The sequence below is a fragment of the Prionailurus viverrinus genome, chromosome D4 (genome assembly GCF_022837055.1).
Source record: "Prionailurus viverrinus isolate Anna chromosome D4, UM_Priviv_1.0, whole genome shotgun sequence".
Classification (NCBI taxonomy): Eukaryota; Metazoa; Chordata; class Mammalia; order Carnivora; family Felidae; genus Prionailurus; species Prionailurus viverrinus.
Genome location: NC_062573.1, coordinates 81501162 through 81527100, shown reverse-complemented (window position 1 = coordinate 81527100; position 25939 = coordinate 81501162). Strand labels below are relative to the sequence as shown.

Sequence of the window (25939 nt, the reverse complement as noted above, 5' to 3'; positions counted from 1 at the left end):
GAAACAAAATATTAACAAAAAATTGTTTTAATAGTAATCCACTGATATCGGTAGAGGAATCTGAAAATGCTAACTGGTATGAAAACAATGGCTTCTTCTTGTAGGAAATGGAGGTTAATCACCACAGGATACCACTTCACAACTGTCAGAATGGCTAGTATCAAAAAGACAAGAAATAACAAGTGCTGGCGAAGATGTGGAGAAAAGAGACCTTCCAGGCACCGCTGGAAGCATTGTAAGTTGGTGCAGCCATGACGACAAACAGTATGCAGGTCCTCAAAATACTAAAAATAGAAACACCGTACAACCCAGTAATTCCATTACTGGGTATTTACCTGAAGAAAATGAAAACACTAATTTGAAATGGGACCGGCACCCCTATGCTTACTGCAGCATAATTTACAATACCCAAGATATGGAAGCAGCCCAAGTGTCCATCAACAGATGAACAGATGAAGTGTGGTATACATACATTATGGACTATTGCTCAGCAATAAAAAAGAATGCAATGTTGCCAGTGACAACATAGGTAGACCTAAAAGGTATTATGCTAAGTGAAAGAAGTCATACAGAAAAAGACTAATACCGTATTTCACTTATATGTGCCAACTAAAAAGTGAAACAAATGAACTAAAATATAAAAAAGAAACAGACTATAGAGAAAAAAACTGGCAGTGGTTTTGGGGAGTGGAACACAGGTGAAATAGGTCAAGAGGATTAAGAGTTACAAACTTCCAGTGCCAAAATAAAGAAGTCATGGGGATGAAAAGTACAGCATATGGAATATAGTCACTAATACTATAATAACTATGGTTATTGTAACTAATACTATAATAACTATAATAACAGATGACAAGTAGGCTTGCCATGGTGAGCATTTCATAATGTACGGAATTGTCAAATCACTATGTTGTATACCTGAAACTAACAGAGTATGTCAACAACACTTCAGTACAAATGAATGAATCAATGAAACAAGCTAAAAACTTGTCCTTCAAAGAAACAAAAAATATTCTCTATTGCTTCATTTGCACCTTTACTGAGATATAATTCACATACCTTAAAGTTTACCCATTTAAAGCATACAATTCAAAATGTTTTTTAGTATGTTTGAAACATTGTACAAACATCCCACAATCTAATTTTAGAGCATTTTCATCCCCCCTAAAAGAAACTCCATACCTACCAACAGCCATACCCAAATCATCCCAACTACTCTCCACCTCTAAGTTACCACTAGTCTATCTCTATAAAGTTGCCTGTTTTGAACATTTTATATGAATGGAATCATATAATATGTGGCCTTTTCTACCTCCTCTCATAAGCATAATATTTTCAAGGACTATCTACATTATAGCAAACATTAGTATTTCATTCCCTTTTTAATGCCCAGTTAATATTTGATCCTATGGATAAACCACATTTTGCTTCTTCGTTCATCACATGATGGACATTTGGATTGTTTCCATCTTTTTGGTATTGTGGATAAGGCTGCTAGGAACAGTATGTACAAGGGTAAGTGTGTGTGTGTTTTCTACGTCCATCTTTTTGAGGAACAAACTGTGAAAGTGGCTGCACTAGTTTACATCTCCAACAGCAACACATAAGTGTCCCAATAGTTCAGATCCTTGACAACACGTGCAGAGTTTCACTAAGTTAGTCTTCGGTATTGCTGACTTGGCATCCATTTTGTTTAACCAAGAGGCGGGCAGTGACCTTAAACTGACACTAGCCCCTTCATGCAAGTGCACGCCCTACACAACAGCCCACTGAGTCACAAGCAAATGTGAGTTTCTGATAAAACTTCCCCAACACCCTTGTGATCAACAATCTCCCCTGTTTTCCAGCACCTAACCCTTAAAAGCCCCTTCAATAAGATTCCCATGTAGCTTACCAAAGACCAGCTCTTTCGGCTTGAACCGACCAAATTGGGCCTTAGGCAAGGAACCCCAAAGCACTCTACCCACAGACCCTAGGGAAGCCGTGTGCCCTGGGTCCTATGTCTCTCTCTGCACCCTGCCTTGATCTCTCCATGTGGCCCCTCAAGGCATGCTGGATACCTCCAGAACCTTTGAGTAATAAACTTTTCTATTTCAATTTCTCTTGTGCTCTGTTGTTGAAGGATGGCTCACCACCCAACACCCCGTGCCCTATTTCATAATTAATAATTAGGCAAATTCATAACAACTTGATATTGTCCATCTTTTATATCTTTGTCATCCTAATGGGTGAACTGGTGTCCTGCTGTGTTTCTGATTTACATTTCTCGAAAGACTAATGATGTTGAGCATCCCTTCATGTGCTTACTGGCTATTTGTATGTCTTATTTAGAAAAATGTCTATTCAAATCCTTTGTTCATATTTTCGCTGAGTTATCTGTCACTGTACTATTGAACCGTTAAGAATTCTTTATGTATTCCAGGGGTGCCTGGGTGGCTCAGTTGGTTAAGCATCTGACTCTTGATTTCTGTTCAGGATATGATCTCACAGTTCATGGGATAGAGCCACAAGTTGGGCTCCATTCTCTCAGTGGAGAATTCTTTATGTATTCCAGATGTAAGACCTTGATCAGATATATGAGCTACAAGCATTTTCTTCCATTCTGTGGGCTGTCTTTTCACATTCTTTTTTCTTTTAAAGCTTACTTATTTATTTTTGAGAGAGAAAGAGAGAGAATGCATGTGAACAGGAGAGGGACAGAGAGAGAGAGGGAGAGAGAGAATCCCAAGCAGGTTCCGCGGTGTCAGCACAGAGCCCAAAACAGGGCTTGATCTCACAAACCATGAGATCATGACCTGAGCCAGTCAAGAATCAGATGCTCAACTGACTGAACAAACCAGGCACCCTTGTCTTTTCATTCTTGACAGCAACCTTTGATGCACAAACATACATTCTGATGAATCCCAATTAACGTACTTTTCTTTTGTCACTTGGGCTTTTGGTGCCATACTGAAGAAACCAATGCGTACTCTACGTACACAAAGATTTACTCCTATATTGTCTTCTAAGAGTTTTATAGTTTTAGCTCTTAGATTTAAGTCTTTGATTCATTTTAAGTTAATTTTTGGGGGGCACCTGGGTGCTGCAGTTGGTTGAGCGTCCGACTCTTGACTTCAGCTCAGATCATGATCTCCCCATTCATGAGATCAAGCCCTGCGCTGGATTCTGTGCTGACAGTGCGGAACCTGCTTGGGATTCTGTCTCCCTCTCTCTCTGCAAATAAATAAACACCCCCCCCTCTGAAAATAAATAAACATTTTTTAAAAAGGCATTTTGGGGCACCTGGGTGGGTCAGTCAGTTAAGCATCTGACCTCAGCTCAGGTCATGATCTCACTGTTCGCAGGTTCAAGCCCCGCATTGGGCTCTGTGCTGACAGCTTGGAGCCTGGAGCCTGCTTCTGATTCTGTGTATGTCTCTCTATCTGCCCCTCCACTGCTCACGCTCTCTGTCTCTCAAAAATAAATAAATAATAATTAATATTCAAAAATAAACATTAAAAAAATTGATAAGGGAAAAAATTTGATAAGGGAAACAATTTTTAATTCTTGAGAAGAGATCAGCAAACTCTGGCCCATAGCCCCATTCTGGTCCACTGTGAGTTTTTATAAATAAAGTTTTACTGGAACACAGTCATGCCCATTCATTTACTTCTTATTCATGGTTGCTTTCACACTTTAATAACAGAGCTGAAGAGTGAAAACAGAGATAGTATAGCTTCAAAGCCTAAAATATTTACTAATGGCCTTTTCAGAAAAAGACTGTAGAGCTCTCCTCTACAAACATTCTCAAATCAAAAGATACACTTACTAATTGCAGAAAGTACAGTCATTACAGAAAGTAATAAAAAAAATACTCCCAATAAAATATTGGTATTTTGTCAATCTACGGAGCATGTTAACATGCTTCTTTTAAATAATACAACTTTGGGGGCACCTGGATGGCTCAGTTTGTTGAGCATCTGACTTCAGCTCAAGTCATGATCTTGCAGTTTTTGAGTTTGAGCCCTGCATCGGGCTTGCTGCTGTGAGCACAGAGCCCATTTCAGATCCTCTGTCTCCTCCTCTTTGTGCCTTGCCCCCACTCACGCTCTCTCAAAAATAAAAAAATTAAAAAAATAAATAAGTAAAAATAAAATAAATGATACAAATTTGTAAAGTCTTAAAACCTGCATAAAAGTCTTATTTTGGATAGATTTAACCCTAGGTACTTTGCATTTTTTGTTGCTATTAGTTGTTATCTTAAATGACCTCTTTTCTGTTTGTGGTGTACAGAAATAGTTGATTTCTTTTAATGTTTGTTTGTTTGTTTGTTTATTGAGAGAGAGAACGCACACGCGCACAAGTGGGGAAGAGGGGCAGAATGAGGCGGGGGAGTGAATCTTAAGCAGGCTCCACGCCCAGTGTGGAGCCTGACATGGGACTCGATCCCATTAAAAATCAAGAGTCAGGAAAAAAAGAAAAAAAGAAAAAAACAATCAAGAGTGAGACATTTAACCAACTAAGCCACCCAGGTACTCCAGGAATAGTTGACTTTTAACATACTGATCATATAGATCTAGCATTCTGCTGAACATTTATTATTGATGCCTATAAATTTGTTTACATTTTCTATGTTAACAATCATAGCATCTCCAAATAATGACTCTTTGCTTCTTTGTTCTCAATTTCTAAATATTTTGTGTATTTTTTTGTCTTAACTGCATTTGTTGAGAACTCCACTAAAATCCTAAATAGAACCAGTGGTGGTGGCTATTTTTGTTTTTTATCTTGTTTGTGATTTTAGAGACTGCTTCTGACCTCTTACCATATGAGAATATTACTTGCTTCTTGCCTTTGGTAAATATCCTTTACCCTTTACCATGGTAAGGATATCTCTCTTGAATTTTAGTTTTTTAAGGCTTCCTTTTCTTTCCTTTTAAAAATCATGAGTGAGTCCATGTGCATTTTTACTATGTAACACTGACTCTGCATGGAATGAATCTATTTCATAAGAGCCACAGATCAAACGTATTTCTTTGTTTTATCATTTTGAGTGGAAAATTATTAAATAAATTAACTAATAATTTGCGGCTGCAAATAACACTGGCAAAATCATACGTCTACTTCAACTCTAAAAAAATTATATATTTTTTAAAGCTTATTTATTTATTTTTGAGAGACAGAGAACACAAGTGGGGAGGGCAGACAGAGAGGGACAGAGACACAGAATCCAAAGCAGGCTTCAAGCTCTGAGCTATCAGCACAGAGTCCGACGCGGGGCTCAAACTCATAAATCGTGGAAGTTGGACGCTTAACTGAATGAGCCACCCAGGTGCTCCACTAAAAAAAATTATTAAAAAGAGATGGGAGATTACATTTTGTTGCACAAAATATTGAATTTCCTAGGAAACCAACAATATTCCAAATTTTATTTGGATTTTATTCAGGATTTTATTAGTAAAGGCCATTCACATCCTTTTTAAAATTTAATTATAATACTAAACGGTAAAGTAGCATCCCACCAGAAAAGCTCAGACAGAGCATTCTAGTGAAAAAACATTTATAAACACTTCCTCTAGTAGAGAAAAAGTCTTAAATGAAGCTCTGGTCCCTGTTATTAAGTACTCTGCAATTTAAAGATATGTCTGGGGGCGTCTCGGTTGCTCCGTCAGTTGAGCGTCTGACTCGAGATCGGCTCAGGTTGTGACCTCGCAGTCCTGAGATCCAGCCCCAGGCTGGGCTCCATGCCAAGCGTGCAGCCTGCTTGGGATTCTCTCTCTCCCCTCTCTGTCCCTTCCCCCACTCATAATAAATAAACTCAGAAAAAATGTACATATATGTTTGATAATTTCTCTCACTTTGCCCTTTAACCACTAAATGAGTCACTTTACTGTAGAAAGTACCTTATTCTGTAGAGTACGTTGTGCCTGGTTGATTCATCTACATGGAAGACATGGTTGGGCGGATACCAGGTCCTTTCAGTTTCACTCATTAAAGCAAACATACTATGATACACGGGCGTGATTCCTAGGAAAGAGGTAAGAAAAGAAATGATTACAGAGCGCAGCAAGTACATTTATGGAGCATCTGTAATTTGTAACAGGATTGAAATAACAACTCTTATTCGGCACAAGTGCAGTAGCAATTGACATCTTTTGGTTCAGCATGACTTACAACTCAATTCTTAATTTAATCTTTTTCCCTGCATTTTAAAATATGATTGCTGGAACTCTTTCAAGCAGATTTTTAAAAACATTTTATCGAATTTTTTTTAGGTATCTTGCACAGAAAGGTCAATTCAAATCTGTGTGTGTTTTAATTGATAATGAGAGTATCAACTAAACTATCTGGAGATCATTGAATACTTTTAAGAGAACAGCACAACAGTTTTTTTTTTTTTAATGTTAAATTTTACACAGTGCACCAGTAACTATATTTTCTGCACTTTTTACACTTACAAGGAAAGTATTTTAATGTCATCTTAAACTGCAGGGGTATATGATTTTTTTTCAAAGATATTTTCGAAGGTACATTAACAAAGGTTTGAAGACTACTGAACTTTTTAAAAAGCATATGAAACAAAAAGCCACACAATTAAATAATGCACATTATCTCCCAGCATATATAGAACATTCACACACAGACACACACATACACATTCCAATCTTTTGGGGTCTAAGAACAAGTCTCCCAAAGTGCCAGAGAATAATCAACACGTTCTCTAACCACATTTCAGCTAAATCAGAAATGAATACTTAAAAAATTTTTTTTTAATTTTTTAAAATTCAAGTTAGTTAACATACTTAATCCTATATATTTGAAAACATAAGCCTCACAAAAACAAACGTTATTTTTATTCTAGTAATGTTTTGATCTTTTCCACTGTAGACAAAAATGACACCAACTCAACACACTGACAATAAAGATATAAAATTTTCATTTGAATTATCAACACAACTGTTTACTCATAGATATATAATAATTTCAGTAAGTTACATATAAAAACAGTATTGAGTAACAACTTTTAAACTGTATCCTTGTATTCATTCTTGTATTTACACATACTTCTCAATATCTCAGAGATTATAGGAGAAATTATAACAGAAATTAAATAGTATTTATAATGAACAATTAATAACATGTATTAAAAATTATGGAATATAGCTAAAGTGATACTTAAGAGGAAAAATTATAGCTTTAACCTGATTATATTAGAAGATAACAAAGAATGATCTAAGTTATCTAACTCAATACATTAAAAAACAACAGAATAATCTAGAAGACAGTTGAAAATGTGATAGAGCAGAACAGAAGAAAGATTCAATAAAGAGAATCAAGAAAATAAAAGCTGATTATTTGCAATAACTAACAAAATAAACAAGCCTTTGTCAAATCTGATCAAGAAAAAAACCACAGATAAACACTAATGATTTTTCAAAAGTATAACTGGCACACCTGGGTGGCTCAGTCAGTTAAGTGCTTGACTTCGGCTCAGATCATGGTCTCACAGTTCATGAGTGTGAGCCCCATATAGGGCTCTGTGCTGAAAGCTCGGAGCCTGGAACCTGCTTCAGACTTTGTGTGTGTGTCTCTCTCTCTGGCCCTCCCCAACTCATGCTCATTCTCTCTCTCTCTCTCTCTCCCAAAAATAAACATTAAAAAATTAATAAAAACGTTTTTAAAAGTATAATTATAGGTTATGGAGACAATAAGAGAATAAACAATGACAATAAATTTGAAAATGTAGACAGACAATTTTAAAGCCATATGTAATTTTAAAAAACGGATTCAAAAATAAAAAAACTTCAGGGGTGCCTGGGTGGCTCAGTTGGTTGAGCGTCCAACTTCGACTCAGGTCATGATCTCACAGCTCATGAGTTCAAGCTCTGTGCTAACAGCTCAGAGCCTGGAACCTGCTTCAGATTCTGTGTCTCCCTCTCTCTCTGTCCCTCCTCTGTTCATGCTCTGTCTCTCTCTCTCTCTCTCTCTCTCTCTCTCTCTCTCAAAAAAAAAAAAAAAACGTTAAAAAAAATTTTTTTTAAGAATTAAAAACTTCAAAAGAACTATAACCATTAAAGAAACTATCTACTTACAAAAATAAAGGAGAAGAAAGGAAAAGGAGGAAAGAGAAGAAATAAGAAGAAAGGAAAAACCACCATGAAGCCCAGATAAAATTTATATACTAGTTCAACCAAACATGAAAGACAATTCCAACCTTCAGTATATTATTACAGAGAACAGAAAAAGAGAGAACAGGGAAATTAACATACTTTGTGAGTTTACTTGGACCATGATTCCAAAACCAGCCAGATATCATAATCAAATAGACTCACCAAAATAGGTACCAAAATCCTAAATATTTTAAATTTTAGCAAACCAAATCCTGCAATGATTCTTAAAAAATAAAAAAACTAAGATAAAGTTCATTTATCCTATAATAGCAGATATGGCTAAACTGGAAAAATGTAATTCTTCATAACAATGAATCAGAGAAAAATCTGAAAATAGCAAAATGTGGGGCGCCTGGGTGGCGCAGTCGGTTAAGCGTCCGACTTCAGCCAGGTCACGATCTCGCGGTCCGTGAGTTCGAGCCCCGCGTCGGGCTCTGGGCTGATGGCTCGGAGCCTGGAGCCTGTTTCCGATTCTGTGTCTCCCTCTCTCTCTGCCCCTCCCCCGTTTATGCTCTGTCTCTCTCTGTCCCAAAAATAAATAAACATTGAAAAAAAAAAATTTAAAGAAAATAGCAAAATGATATATTTGAAAAGCTGTGTGGTGACTACAGTGATATATATTTTTCTATGTGAAGTATTACTTTAAATATTTTATAACAAAAAAATCAGAATTAAAAAAGCAAAATAAAAAAATGGCAAAAAAGTGGATATAAATTATTCACAATAGAGCAAATCCATGATTAATAATAATTAAAAATAATTAATAAACATGTGAGAGGATGGTAATACCTAGTGTTGAATAAAATGTGAGTTAAAATTATGTGATATCACTTTATATCCATTCAACTAGCAAAAACAGGAGGGATAACATCTAGGGCTGATGGGATGGTAGGGGACCATGTTACATAATTGCTAGAAATGTCACTTGGAATAGATTCTAAGTTGGCACAAAAACAGACACTCTGATCGATGGAAAAGAACAGAACAGAAACCTCAGTCATTTTTAACTCTTTCCCTACACACCCACTCAAAGTTATTTTTGTTTTTATTTACTAAAAGCACTTAAATGTGGTTCTTCTTTTCCAAACCATTATCTAAGTGTGACCCAGTTCCATATCATTCTAAATTTTTTTTTTCAACGTTTATTTATTTTTGGGACAGAGAGAGACAGAGCATGAATGGGGGAAGGGCAGAGAGAGAGGGAGACACAGATTCGGAAACAGGCTCCAGGCTCCGAGCCATCAGCCCAGAGCCCGACGCGGGGCTCGAACTCACGGACCGCGAGATCGTGACCTGGCTGAAGTCGGACGCTCAACCGACTGCGCCACCCAGGCGCCCCAATTCCATATCATTCTAGAGCAAGGACAGTCAACATTCCACTAATATTAACAGAGACTCTATTACATAATAAGCACAGAATGGGTACAGGAAATACAAAAAGGAAAAATAGTGCCTAACTTTAAGGATCTCACATTATAAGAGATGAATTCAGACATGCCATTGGAGAACTATAATTCAAAAGGGTCAGTGCCATGATAGTAAAGACCACAAAAAAACAAATAAGTACAGGGGAGAAATGAAAAATATTCTTTGCTTGGCCAAATTTTATCAAGGCCCCTCTGAACCCTCCCGAACATGGCCCATACATGTTTTTCCTCGTAGAATCAAGTTTTAGCAAGAATCCTGCTAAGTCCATTTAGCAAACCACCTTAGATATCTAATCAAACTCCTCACCCCTATTATCCTGCAGGTGATATCTGATCACATTGACCTGCCTTTCTTTAGCAAGAATCCTATTAGGCTGGTTCACTCAGAATCCCCCCAGACTTGATGTCTACTCTTAGTAATTTTCCATTCACCAATGCCCTGTCAAACTTGTCCCTTGGCCACAAAACCCCACTTGTTCAGGCTGTATTCAGAGTCAAGCTCACTTCTATAAGGAGTATCTCCCCTATTACAGTAGTTTATCAAGTAAAATCCATTTTCATCACTTTAACTTCTATTCAGCTCTGATTTTAACAGAGGTAGGTCAGATGAAGTAAAGACTTCAGTGAAAGCTTCTGAAGAGGTAATGCATAAGCTGAAGAAAGCACATGAGGATCTGGCCATTCTATGTAATGGCAAGCCGAGCACATAAAATATCGCATAGGCATGGACGATCGGCAGCAAATGCTCCTGAAGCTAAATTAGCTATGCAGAAAAGAGAGGTGCCATACAGCAGAGAGCTGCAGACAGGATGAGCAGATCACCTGGCTGGACCAAGACAGGTCTGCTCTGTCTACTGTCCCAGAATAATTATTAATAGCCTGTCTTTACACCTCAAAAGTGTTCCAGTTTAAACAGTGATAATCTATAAAACATTAGCTTAAAATCTGATATGGGTGAAGTCTGAGTTCAGGTATTTACTAGCTAGGTAAACTTGTGGTAGTTAATCTCTCTAAGCTTATGCTTCATCTTCTACAGGATAAAGACAGAAATCTGAGTTCAGAGGATAGCTGGAAGGAAAAAATGTGATAATATGGATAAAGTGCTTAGCAAAGTATATGGCACATAACATAGGTTCTACTGTAAAGATCCCAAGGGTATATCCTATCTGGGCTTCGTCAACTGTATAAATAAACAGGTTTTTGTTTCCCCTAACTGAATAAGCTAGAATGAGGCAGATTAGTATTTTTCAAAATTTAACGTTGATAATAACAACCTGGAGATTGTCTTTTGGCTTCCACGGTTTTTGTTGAAAAGCTTGAAAAGCATGATTTTTGTTGAAAAAGAAAAGATTCTTATTCACGGATTCTGGCAAGGGGCCTGAGAGAGATACTGCATTTCTAAACAAGCTCCCTGGTATTACTGATACTGTTAATTCATGGACCAACAGACGGATTTAACAGGACGCTACATACAACAGAAGACAGGATTAGTCAACAGAAGGCAAGTCAATAAAAAAAAAAAACAAACAGGGGCGCCTGGGTGGCGCAGTCAGTTAAGCGTCCGACTTCAGCCAGGTCACGATCTCGCAGTCCGTGAGTTCGAGCACCGCGTCGGGCTCTGGGCTGATGGCTCAGAGCCTGGAGCCTGTTTCTGATTCTGTGTCTCCCCCTCTCTCTGCCCCTCCCCTGCTCACACTCTGTCTCTCTCTCTCTCTCTCTGTCTATCTCTCTCTCTCAAAAATAAACATTTAAAAAAAGTTTTTAATAAAAAAAAAAGCTGGGATGGCTATACTAATATCAGACAAAACAGATTTTAAGTCAAAAGTTTACAAAAGACAAAGAACATTATGAAAATTTAAATCCTTAAGAAAATGTATATATAAACATATACATACGTAAGAAATTAGCCCCAAAACATGTAACATGTAAACCAAAAAATAAAAACTGAAAGGAGAAATAGACAATTCAGCAATAATACCTGAAAAGTTCAATACACCGTTCTCAATAAGACAGAAAAACGAGTGGTACCTGGGTGGTTCAGTGGGTTAAGCATCTGCCTTCGGCTCAGGTCATGACCTCTCAGTTCACGAGTTCGAGCTCCACTTCGGACTCTGCACTGACAGCGAAGTGCCTGCCTGGAATTTTCTCTCTCTCCCTTCTGTCTATGCCCCTACCCTGCTTGTGCTCTCTCTCAAAATAAATAAACTTAAAAAATTTTTTAAAAAACAGTAAAACGAGAATGAAGAACAATAAGAAAAAACAATAAGAAAAACTGAATTGTGCTATAAATCAACTAATAGACATATACAGAATACAACCCCACAAAAGCAGAATATACATTTTTCACAAATGTAAATGGAATATTCACAAGAATAGGCCATAAGTTAGGTCACAAAAGAAATATGAATACACTTATAAGGACTGAAATCATCCAAAATATCTTCTCTGACAAAAATGGAATGAAACTAGAAACCATAACGAAAGAAAAACTGGAAAATTCACAAATGTGTGAAAATTAACACACGAACAATGGGTCAAAGAATAAATCACAAAGGAAATTAGAAAATACATAGAGAAAAATAAAAGCAAAAAAACCAACATATCAAAATACTGGATTGAGCAAAACCAGATAGAGGGAAATTATACTGTAAACATCTATATTAAAAAAGTATAAAGATCTCAAATCAATAATCTCCCTAGACACCATTAGTAACTTTGAAAAAAGGAGACTAAACCCAAAGCCAATAGAAAAAAGAAAATAATAAACACTACAGGCAAAGAGAATAGAAAAGCAATTCAGGGGGAAAAAGAAAAGAATGAAACCAAACAGTGTTTATTTGAAAAAAATAAATACTGACAAGCCTTTAGCTAAACTAAACAAGAAAGAAAGAAAAAAGATTCAAATTACCAAAATCAGAAATGAAAGTGAGGACAACACTATCAACATTACAGAAATAAAAAGAATGTAAGAAAATATGATGAAAAAATATTTGCCAACAATTAGATGACCTAGATAAAATGGAAAAATCCCTAGAAACACACAAGCTATCAAAACTCATTTAAGAAAAAAGCAGAAACTATAAATAGACCTATACAAGATGAAGAGATTAAATCCATAATCAAAAACTTCCCAAGAAAAGCTCAGAACCAGATGGCTTCACTGGACAATTCCATCAAGCATTTAAAGAAAAATGACAATAAATCTTTCTCAAAATCTTCAAAAAAAAAAAAATAATGAAAAAGTAACGGTTCCTAAACAACTTAATTAGTCCAGCATTACCCTGATACCAAAGCCAAACAAAGACACTACAAGAAAACTACAGACCAATATCCTTCATGAATATAGATGCAAATTTCCTCAACAAAATAGTAGCAAACCACATCCAGCAAAATATTAAAAGAATTATACACCATGTACAGGTGGGATTTATCCCAGGAATAAAAGGGTGCTTCCAGATATTAAAATAACCAATGTAATGAAAGAAAAAAAAATGATCATCTCAATTTATACACAAAAAGTAACAAACTCTATACTCCTTAATGAGTTAAAAAAAAAAAAAAAAACAAATAAGAATTGAAGGGTATTTCCTGAACCTGATAAATAGCACTTATGAAGCACCCACAAACAATATCATAATCACCAGTGAAAGACTAAAAATCTATCCTTAAAATCACAAACAAGACAAGGATGCCTACCTTTACCACTTCTATACAACACTGCAATGAGAGTTCTAGCTAGAGCAATTAGGCAAGAAAATAAAAGGCACCCAAATTGGGCAGGAAGAATCAAAATTGTCTTTACTGGCCCATGATATGATCTTATATACAGAAAATAGTTAACAACCCCCCCCAAAATGTCAGAGCCTATAAATGAATTCAACAAAGTTAAAGGACATAAGATCAACAGGTAAAAATCAGCTCTATTTCTATACATGAACAATGAACAATCCAAAAAAGTATAATAAAAACAATTCCATTTACAACATCATCCAAGTGAATAAAATACCTATAAATAAATTTAAGAGGTAAGACTTATACATTGAGCACTACAAAACACTGCAGAAAAAAATTAAAGAAGACCCAAATAGACAAAAAGATATTTCATGTTCATGGATTGGAAGACTTACTTCAATGAGACAGTTGTAGTCTCCAAACTGACCTATATATTCAATGTAATCCCTATAGAAATCTCAGCTGTCTTTATTGCAGAAATTGACAAGCTAATCATAAAATTAATATAAAAATTAAAGGGACTAGGAAAGATCAAAACAATTTTGAAAAAGAACAAGAAAGTTAGAAAACTCACACTGATTACAAAACTTACTACAAAACTATAGTGATACAGACAGTATGGTACTGGCATTAAGACATACAGACCAATGAAACAGAATTGAAAATCCAGAAACAAACCCATTCATCTATGGCCAAATGATACTTTGACAAGGGTTCTGAGACTACTGAGTATGGGAACTCACAGCCTCTTCATCAAATGATGCTGGGATTTGCATGTAGGTATCCATTTGATACTGGCTTCTTACACTTCACTCAATACTTATAAAGTTTATCCATATTGTATCATATATTTGATACTATTTAGCTGAATATCATTCATCCATAAAAGAATAATGTACTGATACATGGTACAACATGTATGAACCTTATAAACACTATATAAAGTGGGGGAAGTCAGGACCAGGTGTATATTCACATGCAAAAGAATGACAGTGGATCCCTACCCTCAACCATCAGCAAAAATGAACTCAAAGGGGCGCAAACCTAAAACTATGAAACTCCTAGAAGAAACTGCAGGGGAAATTCCTCATGAACTTGATTTGGTAATGAATTCTTAGATATGACATAAAAACACAAGCAACAACAACAAAAATAAACAAATGAGGCTTCATTAAAATTAAAGATCTTTGCTTCAAAGAACACTATCCAGATCCAGACAGTGAAAAGACAAAACATAAAACGGGAGAAAAGATTTCCAAATCATATAGTATCTGATAAGGGATCTAGAAAATATAAATATTAACAACTCAGTAACAAACAAACATTTTAAAAGTGGACAAAGGATATGAATAAACATTTCTCCAAAGAAGATACACAATTGCCAGTAAGCAAGGCAAAGATACCCAAAAGAACTGCTAATCAGAAAAAAATATATATATCAAAACTACAATAAGATACCACTTTACACCCAATAGAATGGATAGAATTTTTAAAAGGTCATGTAACAACAAGTGTTATTAGGGATGTGGAGTAATCAGAACCCTCACACACTACTGGTGTGAATGTAAAATGGTGCAGCCACTTTGGAAAACAGTCTGGTAGTCCCTCAAAAAGTGAACCATAGAGTTACGATGTGACCCACAATTCCACTCCTAGGTATATATGCAGAAATGAAATCATCTGTCCACACTGTACACAAATGTTCATAGAAACATTATTCATGACAGACAAAAGGCTGAAACAGCCAAAACGTCCATCAAATGATCAACGGTTAAACAATACGTGGTATTATCCACACAACAGCATACTATTCAGCCATGAAAGACTTAACTACTGACAGATGTTACAATATGGGTGAACTGAGAAACTTAACAGAAGACCATGGGGGATGGGAAGAAAAAAAAAAAAAAGGTTAGAGAGGGAGCGAGCCAAAACATAAGAGACTCTTAAAAACTGAGAACAAACTGAGGGTTGATGGGGGGTGGGAGGGAGGGGAGGGTGGGTGATGGGTATTGAGGAGGGCACCTGTTGGGATGAGCACTGAGTGTTGTATGGAAACCAATCTGACAATAAATTTCATATAAATAAATAAATAAATAAATAAATAAATAAATAAATAACATGCAAAAAAAATATGGATGAACTTCATGAAAATTGTATGAGTTTAATGGTCTGGAGTTTCTCTTCAGATCACATAAATCTTTCACCTTTTACTAAAGATTTCCTTGGGGTGGGAATTATGAGTATAAGAAGCCAGTAATAAAAGGCCACATATTATATGACTCCATCTGTATGAAATATCTAGATAGACAAATTTATTGAGACAGAACATAGATTAGGGGATGCCTAAGACTAAAGAAGGAAGAGGGGGTGAGAGAGTGATAGCCAATAAGCACAGAGCTTCTTTTGGGGTGAAAAAATGTTCTAAAATCAACTGGGGATACTAAAAATTACTTTACCATACACTTTTTTAAAGTATGAAATGTATGATATGTGAATTATTTATCTATAAAGATTTTTCAAGAAAACCACAATGAGATAGCACTTCACACCCACTAGTATGTCTATTATCAAAAAGAAAGGTAATAACAAGTGTTAATCAAGATGTAGAGAAACTGGGACCTTCATACTCTGCTATCGGAAATGTAAAATGATACAGATGCCTTGAAAACATGAGCGCGGTTCCTCAAAAGATTAAACACAAAGTTATGATACGACTCAGGAATTCAACTCCTTGTCACAAAAAACACATATGGCCTGCATGATTCCACTTATATGAAATGTCCCAAGTGTACAAATTCTTAGGAGTAGATTTGTGGTTGGGGGGAGTTGGGGAAGACATGGAAAATGACTGCTGATGGGTAAGAGGTTTCTTTCTGGGGGTGGTGAAAATTGACATGATTGTAGAGCTCTGTGAATATACTGAAAATATTGAATTATTTAACAAAAGAAGGAAGGAGAGGGAAAAGGAGGAGGAGAAGATGAAGATAAAGAAGCTCTCAAAGCAGCTAGGTAAACCACCCATTACCTAACAGTGCCAGAAAAAGGCCATCACTAAAGAATATAATAAAATCCAGCAGGCAACAATGTAAATTACAAATTTACATTATAATATCCACCATCCAATAAAAAATTGTAGGCATTCAAAACAGCAGGAAAATATGACCCATAACTAGAAGAAACATCGATCAGTAGGATAGCAAGAAATGACAGCCATGGTAGAATTACCAACCAAGAAAGTTAAATCAGGTACCATAATATATTCCACTTAATTAAAAAAATGAGGAAAAAAAATGAACATGATGAGGTAATGGAAATTATTAAAAAGCATTCCAAATAAAACTTCTAGAGTAAAAACTGCAGAAGGTAAGTAGATGAGAAGATACGGCAATTGAAACTTACCATTTTGCCCTTGGTACCCCTCAAATTCACATCCTTTTCACATTAAAAATATATTCATTCCATTCCAACAGCCCCCAAAAGTCCTAATTCATTCCAGCATCAACTCAAAAGTCTAAAGTTCTTTCTAAGTCTCACCTGAATATCAACTAAATCTTACGTGAGTGAGACTCAAGGTACCATTCAGCCTGAGGTAAACTGCACTCTGGCTGTGAATCAGTGAAATCGAACAAGTTAAATGCTTCCACATTACAAGCATAAAACAGACATTTCTGCTCCAGAAGGGAGACAGAGAAAATAAGAAAAGAGTGATAGATCCCCAACAAGTCTAAAACCCAACAGGGCAAGTTCCATTAGACCTTAAGGCTCTATAATAATCCTCTTTGACATGATAAGCTGTTGTCAAGGACCCCTAGGACAGAGGGCTTGCCTACAGGACCCACCGGGGCAATTCCTGTCCAAGCAGCTTTACCCGGCAGAGGCTGGGCCCCGAGGCTCCAGGCAGCCCAGTACCTAATGGTTTTGGGTGGCTCCATCCTTTGAAATCCAAGTGGAGGCAGCCATGTCCCCTGAGCCTGTACACTCTCCCCTGCTGGAAACAATACCCTCCATCAAAGTTTGCTGCCTGCACCCTCTGGAAGGCAGGGGCTGCACCTGGGGCCGGCAGTGCTCCAAGAAGAGCCCTCAGAGTGAGGCAGCACCAGGCAGCAAGCAGGTCTCCAAGCTCTGGCAGCTTTTGCTTTGAAAGCACTCTGCTCCCCAGGGCGGGCCCTGGCACTAGGAGCTGTGATGGGAGAGGCCTCTCCCATCAAAGCTCCTAGCGAATGCAGAAACAGCTGAGCTACACAAATCTTAAATGGTCCACTGGCCACATCCTTAGTGCTCTCTTCTAACCACTTTCTCACTTTTTGCAACATGGAAAGACTGAGAATTTTACAAATCTTTTCAGTTCGCCTTCCTTTTTGCTTAACGGTTCCATCTTTCTGTTCGCATTTTACTAAAGCAGTCAGGAGGAGTCAACCCACACCTTCGAGAGTTTGCTTAGGTAAATACATCTGATTTCTTTGCTCACAAATTCTATTTTCACGAAAACACTAAAACACAATTCAGGCAAGTTCTTTTCCACTACGAAAAAAAAGGAAACTTCATTTAAAATGGAGTAGGAAAAAATAACATAAAATAAAATAAATAAAATAAAATAAAATAAAATAAAATAAAATAAAATAAAATAAAATAAAAATAATATAATATAATATAATATAATATAATATAATATAATATAATATAATGGAGTAGGAAGCCCTGAAGGGGAAGCTCCCCCACATTACTACCTGCCCTAAGAAGCCTACATCACACTCCCTGCAGGAAGAGGCTTACTTTACACACCCCAGCAGAAGGAAGACTTGCTCCTGCCCAGCAAAACCCAGCCAATAAGGACTCCGAGAAAACCGCTTCTCCCAGCTTCCTCCTTTCTCCTATAAAAGTAAGCCCTTTCCTCTGTTCTCTGAAGTTGTCTGTGGTTCTCTAGAGTTTGCTGGTCCCAAACTGCCATTCCTCTGCTTTTCCTAAATAAAGTCATTTTGCTGATAAAATAACTGGCTCTTTTGTTTTTTAAGGTCAACGCCACTTTACCAGGATTGCTTTTCCTCTAATTTCCAGTAACATGTCTCACATTTTTGTCTGAGACCTCATCAGAATGGCCTTTACCATACATATTCCTACCAACATTCTATTCAGATTACTTATGTATTCTCTAAGAATATTAAGACTTTCTCTACGGCTCTCCTCTTTTCTTTCTGAGTCCTCACCAGAATCCCCTTTAAAGGTCCATTCACAGTAAGACAGGCTTTTTCTAACGTGTTCCTCAAAACCCAGTTCCGAAGCTACTTCTACATGTTTCGATATTTGTTACAGCAGTCCCCCACTTCTCAGTACCAACTTTTGAAGCAGTCCATTCAGGATGCTATAACAAAAATACCACAGACTAAGGGGCTTATAAACAACAGAAATTTCTCACAGTTCTGGAGGCCAGGAATTAAAAACTCTTGGTTGCCTAATGAGCACCCATTTTCTAGTTCACAGAAACCCTCTTCTGATTCATCTTCTTACTATGTCCTCACATGGAAGAAGGGGTGACAGAGCTCTCTGGGGTCTCTTTTCTTTTTTTTTCTTTTTTTTTTTTTAATTTTTTTTTCAACGTTTTTTTATTTATTTTGGGACAGAGAGAGACATGGCATGAACGGGGGAGGGGCAGAGAGAGAGGGAGACAGAGAATCGGAAACAGGCTCCAGGCTCCGAGCCATCATCAGCCCAGAGCCTGATGCGGGGCTCGAACTCAGGGACCGCGAGATCGTGACCTGGCTGAAGTCGGACGCTTAACCGACTGCGCCACCCAGGCGCCCCTCTGGGGTCTCTTTTCTAAAGGCACTCATTCCACTGATAAGGGATCCACCCACTGACCTAATCACCTCTTGAAGGAACCAGCTCCAAATACCATCACATTAGAGCAATAGATCTCATCACCAACCTTAGGGAAACACAAACATTCAGTCTGTAGGACTAGCCCAAGGCAGATTTACCTTAAATGTACTCTAGTGACGTTCTCCTTTTATTATGTATGTAAGAACATACCCGTCAGTCATATGAGCATTTTAAAACACAAAGAATAATACATTATACATGCACATCAGAGGAGTATAATCGAAACAATGATCTATCAACAAGGAGAAAATACATGTTTTTGAATATTTACCACAGGCTTTAGAAGCAGCAACACAAATTTCTTCTGCAACATGCTCCCCAGTTGGAAACTTCAGATATTCCCCATCAGCCTTCTCCAGAGAATGATAAAGATACACCTGCAGGAGTGGATCTATTTGCTTCACAGAATCAGCATTTCCAGGAATATCACCGTTCGGATGTACAGGAGATACAGATACTCCTTCCATTTCCGTCACGGTAAGGCAAGCCATTCCCATGCAGAGTTTTTTCAGAACATTTGCCTATTAAGAAAAAACAATAACATTACAAAAGAAAGTGATACTGATAAAGCATCCCTCATGTACAAAGAAGCCTTCCCTGAAAGCACTGACTCTGTTAAATTGGCAACTGAATAAATATCGTGTACTATGTACAAAGCACAGTGAGAGGCATTGAGATTATAAACTTCCTGTGGACAAGGCCTATACACCTGAAGTTTACAACTTAACTGAGGAAACATAATACAGATATGTAATACTAACAAAATGAACAAACAAAATCAGTCACAGGTAACAGGAGAAGAGATCCAACTAGACCACATAAATTCAAAACAAACGAATTAGTGTGACAATTGCTTACTGGGGTCTGCAGGGGGTAAGTAACATTTCAAACTGGGTTGAAACTTACAAGTTTTATTAGAGGAGTTCATACACAGAGTTGACTCTGTACAACAGATTGGATTTATATGAACGGAAGATGTAGACTATTCCAGGAGAGTAGAACTGTGCTGAGAAATAGAAAGGTACAAGATACTCTAACTAATTGGGCCACAGTGCAGTATTTGAGCAGTTATGCCATTTAGGAAAGGACTGAAAGTACAGATGAATATTTGTGGCAAGACTGCAGGTACATACCCAGGATACATTTTTTTCCTTCTTGAGAGGCCCAGTTTTTTTAAGGAGAGCAACATACTGCCAAAGAACTGTACTTCCCCACAGATGAACAGCCACGTGAACTAGTTTCAACAAATGAGATTTAAGTGGAAGTTGCTGGGTGGTACTTCCAGAACCATTCCTTAAAAGAAAGCAGACCTGGCCTTCTTTTTTGTTTTTTAATTTTTTTAAGTTTATTTATTTGAGAGAGAGAGAGAGAGAAAGGGGCGAGTACAAGCAGGATAGGGGCAGAGAGAGAGGGAGAATCCCAAGCAAGCTCTGCACTGTCAGCACAGCCCGACATGGGGCTCAAACTCATGACCTGTGACATCATGACCTGAGTGGAAATCAAGAGCCGGACGTTCAACCATCTGAGCCACTCAGGTGCCCCACTGGACTCCCTTTTGCTTTTCTCTCTTCACTTTCTTCCTACCTGCCTCCGAGCAGGGTAGGGCAGTCACCTTAAAACCAGGAAGAAAATGCCAAGAGAATAAAAGACCTGGCCAACTTAAGCACCTGAATCAGTGTCAAGAATCACCTTTCTACCACAAGACATCTTATTATTTATAATTGAATGCGATCCTAACTGACAGAGTAAAGAATTAAGAAAAGTCTGAATGTCAGATCAAAGAATTTAAGGGGCATCTGGCTGGGCTTAGTCAGTAAAGCATGTGACTCTTTTATTATTTTTTTTAATGTTTATTTATTTTTGAGAGAGAGAGAGAGAGAGAGAGAGCACAAGCCGGGGGGGAGGGTAGGGAGGTAGGGGGGTAGGGGGGTAGGGAGGTAGAGAGAGAGAGAGAAAGAATCCCACACTGGCTCTGTGCTGTCAGCACAGAGCCCGATGTGAGGCTCAAACTCACAAACTGTGAGATCATGACCTGAGCCAAAGTTGGACACTTAACTGAATGAGTCACTGAGGCTCCCACAAAGCATGTGACTCTCACTCTCAGGGTTGTGAGTTCAAGCCCCACATTGGGCACGGGGCCTACTTGAAAAAAAAAAGGGATCAAAGAATGTAAACTTTATCCTACAGTCAAATGATGAATTAAAAAGTGAAGTAGAAACAAAAGCTACGGCAATAGTCTACATAGTAGTAACATCCTTAATTGAAACAGCAATGGTTGAATGATGAATGGTAATATAACAGCAAGACTTCATGCAGCCTGGTAACTGACTGAATCCAGAGGAAGCCAGGAGTCCAGTCATGGAATGAATGAGTCACAGGAATAAAAGGCACAGCACAGGGTATGAAGTCAATGATATTGCAGTGAGCACAGCATAACACAGAGAGATGCTACTGATTCACTATTCTGTACACCTGATACTAATGCAACTCGAATAAAAGTATACTCAAATAAAAAATTTTTTAAGCCAGGGGTAAAAGACAATGGGAGGAATTCAAACTTGGAAGATCTATAATACCATTAATGGATATAAGGAAATGAAGACTTTGCCTCTTGACATTGGACACTGGACAAAGGAATAGAATAAGGACTACTCCTTTACACACTTTTGTTTAGAAATGGAAGCAGGACAATTACACCAGACTCTAGCTGGCAGCTAAAACATGAGATTGATATGTGTAAGATTTCCCCATAGACGCCCATTTAAGTCACGAGCAGAGCTATGTGAAGGGAGAAGGAGAAAATAATGACAAACACACTCACACAGCATTTCTGAACGTCACTGTACTAAGTGCAGACATTAAAGGAAAGAAACATGATGATTAAGTGATGTGCAAGGTGAAATTTAGATCTATAACTAACTACAAGGACTTTATTATATTAAATACTAGAGTTAATACTTAGTTCTTCAAATATCATAGGACTTCTGGTGAGTAAAAACACAACAAAACAAGAAGCCGGCAACTGTTAAAACTGCAAGATTTTTGAAGTCCAAAAGCAACTACAAATTTAAACAATTTTAATTTGCTCAAAAATATAAAATTTTTAAAAATTTTCTTGTAACCTACTATACTCAAGTACTGTCTCTTCTATACTCAATTACTGAAATTCATCTAAAATGAACTCTTAGCCATAAGGGGCAAATTTGCAAGAATTTCATCAATTTGTGCTCACCATTGTTTTGGACCATATGCTTTCCTTCTGGACTTTTTTCTGCTGAAGTGTATCTTTTAGCAGATCTCTCAGTGAGGCCTTAACAATTTTTAAGTTGCAGTCTTATTTGAAAAAAACCTTTCCACTATATTGACAAAACTGTAAGATACTTAGCATATACAACATGATTGACACTGTATACACGGTGAAATGACTCCCCATCACTGAACCAACACATCCATCACCTCATGAAGTTACTTTTTTTAAGTTCTCTTAGAAAATTTCAATTATACAATACAGAAAAATTTCAATTATGCAATACAATGTTCTCAACTATAGTCAATGTGTTATATTAGATTTTCAAAACTTATCTATCTTATAACCAAAAATCTATAGCCTTTTACCAATTTCTCCCAAATTCCAGTCCTTAGCAAGACTTTTCTACTATCTGCTTCTTAGGTTACACTTTTTTTTTTAATTACACATGTAAGTGGTACCAAGCAGTATCTGTCATTCTGACTTATTTTACTTGCCCCTAAGGTTCATCCATGTTGTTGCAAATAATGTTTATTCCTTTTTTAAGGCTGAATAATATTCACATGTGTGTGTGTATATGTGTGTGTGTGTGTGTGTGTGTGTGTGTGTGTGTGTGTGTATACATACTTACTTCTTCCTTTCTGATTTGGGTGCTTTTGATACAAACCCATATGCTTTACTGATAACAATTATAAAGTCTAGGAAAAACATCTTAAAAACACTGAAGGCATTGCCAAGCAAACAAAAGCAGATACAGCAACTACAGGGGATCTGACCCCTGAGAGAAAGAAAAACAGTGAATGAGGTCCTCATTTACCCATATTTTTTTTTTAATGTGTATTTTATTTACTTTGAGAGAGATCAGGGGGCAGGCAGAGAGAGGGAGAGAAAGAATCCCACACTGACAGCATGGAGCCCAACATGGGGCTCAAACCCACGAACTGTGAGATCATGACCTGAGCCAAAATCACAAGTCTGATGCTTAACTGACTGGGCCACCCAGGTGCCCCCACATCTATCCATCTTTTATCCTAAGGAAACTACACAGTCTTTGTAGTACCCAATAGTTGCTGGAGAAAAGGACAGAGCTATTATACAAAGCTGTAGTCTTGCTGGCTAGAAGAATCAGGGAACAAACTCTGGAGGTGGTAAACAGATAGAAACTGAAGGCAGAAATCCTGGAAAGAAAAAGAGCCTTTTTAAAAAAAATTTTTTTAATGTTTATTTATTCTTGAGACAGGGGGTGAGGAGGAGGGGCAGAGAGAGAGGGAGACACAGAATCTGAAGCCGGCTCCAGGCTCCAAGTTGTCAGCACAGAGCCCGATGTGGGGCTCAAACCCATGAACCGTGAGATCATGACCTGAGCTGAAGTTGGATGCTCAAATGACTGAGCCACCCAGGTACCCCAGAAAAAAAGAGAATCTTGAGGGGCTCACTCCTGTATTCCCATGCATGGGATGAAAATCCAAAAAGCCCAGGGAGAGGCAACAACTAAAAATCTAAAAGATATAGGAAGAGATTTCAATAGCTACCTGATTCTGGAGAATCAGAGTTTGGATGTAGAAGGAATTGGTAAATATTTCAGGCTTTTCACTGAACCTCCAGAAAAACCTCACTTGAGGAATAAGAACCATGGATCAGAAATAAGGGCAAAACTGAAATGGACAGTCCTAACAAAGCCTAAAACTAAGTCTCCACAGGATCAAGGTAAAGTCCCTGCTAGAACAAAGCCCTACACTTCAAAGAAAGACTAAAATCCACACTGCCCAGAGTTTGTACAAGATATCATCCACAAGAGACAACAGTCAAGTGAAATCTATTTAACATAAAGAAAAATGTGATGTAGAGTCAAGAGATAAAATATATAGAAATGGGACTGACAGCAAACCCAAATGTTGGATTTTTTAAAATGTGTTTACTATGATACACATGCAAAAGAATCAAAGATAAATGCATGAAGACATAGAAATCATATGACCTATACAATATTGAGCAAGCTAACACATGTGAACAAGACAGAAGATAATATTTGGAAAAATACTGGCTAAGTTTTTTCTAAATTTGAAAAAATCAAACCATGAATAAAATTGTTCATGTAGCTCCATTCAGTAAAATCCCCATATAGTCATATCATAGTCAAACTGCCAAAAATCATAGAGAAAAGTCTTAAAAGTAGCCACTTACATACAGAAGAACTAAGATAAGACATACAACTGACATCTCATCAGAAACAATAGAGACCAGAAGACAACATGCTGCTAGGGAGGAAAAGGAGCTAAAATTTGAACCTAAAATTCTATAGTCCACAAAAATAACCTTTAAAACTTAAGCTAAACAAATATATTTTCAGATAAATGGATACTGGGAGTACACATCAACAACAACAAAAAACTTTAAGAAATGCTTAAAAAAAAAAAGTCCTCTGGATTACAGGCAAATGATAAGTGATGCAAATTCAGATTTGTAGAAAGGAATGAAGAAGTCAAAAACAGTAAACATGTGGGTAACTATAACATTCCATTTTTCTTCCCTTTCTTGAATTATTTAAAAGACAATTAACAATTGTTTAAAAGCATAATGATAACAACATATGGTAAAACTTGTAATAGATGTAAAAGCAAAAGATATGACAACGGTAGCCAAAAGGACGGAAAGGAGTAAAATAAAAAGTTTATGTGAATAAATTCATGATAGCTTGGAAAAGTAAGAAACAGTGCTATCAGCAAAATCAGAAAGAATTTTGAAGAACTGATGGAAGATAAAAAGTAGACAGGAACAGATGACAAAGGAAACAAAGTGTAGGAAATAGATTCTATTTAAAATACACACAGAAGAAGGCTTTTAATAAGCATTAAAGTTTTCTGCACACACATACAAAAAGAATAAATATGCCAAGATAATCAAGGATGACCACACACTGGAGGTGAAGGGGGATAGGAAGAAAGCATAAAAGAGGAGGACAAAAATGAACAGCAAAAACTAACACCAGAAGAAACAAATACAGGGAAGAGGATATTTTGAAAAATTCTCCTTGGGGATTGCCTAGGTGGCTCAGTCAGTTAAGTGTCCAACTCTTGAGTTCAGCTCAGGTCACGATCTCAGGGTTGGAAGATCAAGCCCACACTGGGCTCCGAGCTGGGCTAGGCATGGAGCCTACTTGGCATATTCTTTCTCTCTCTCTCTCTCTCTCTCTCTCTCTCTCTCTCTCTCTTTCTTCCCCTCCCTCCCTCTGCCCTTCCCCCTGCTTGCAGGCACACGTGCTCTCTGTAAGTAAGTAAGTAAATAAATAAATAAATAAATAATGAAATGAAATGAAATGAAATGAAATGAAATGAAATAAAATAAAATAAATAAAAATTCTCCTTGGTATCCTCAGAGAGATTCAGAATTTTTGAAAACATAAAGCATCATTAGATGATCACTAAAAAGGAGAAGAGAATGAAAATAGTTAAGTTTTAAAAAAATGACAATTCAATGGAAACACTGAATAACACAACTGGAGA

At 37.1% G+C, this 25939-nt stretch overlaps 1 protein-coding gene across 4 annotated transcripts in view; it reads right to left on the bottom strand.

The window, feature by feature from the left end:
* JAK2 (Janus kinase 2) overlaps positions 1–25939 on the bottom strand; it is a 117342-nt gene that overhangs the window by 55738 nt on the left and 35665 nt on the right. For 3 of the 4 annotated variants that reach the window (XM_047829840.1, XM_047829838.1, XM_047829839.1), the window contains exons 3-4: positions 19461–19710; positions 5883–6006 (exon numbers count right to left, since the gene is read on the bottom strand). In XM_047829840.1, coding sequence (XP_047685796.1) covers positions 5883–6006; positions 19461–19686 — 350 coding nt within the window. In that variant the 5' untranslated portion in view covers positions 19687–19710. Of the gene's footprint in view, positions 1–5882; positions 6007–19460; positions 19711–25939 lie in introns of those variants that run through there. The other variant, XM_047829841.1, reaches the window with a different exon arrangement.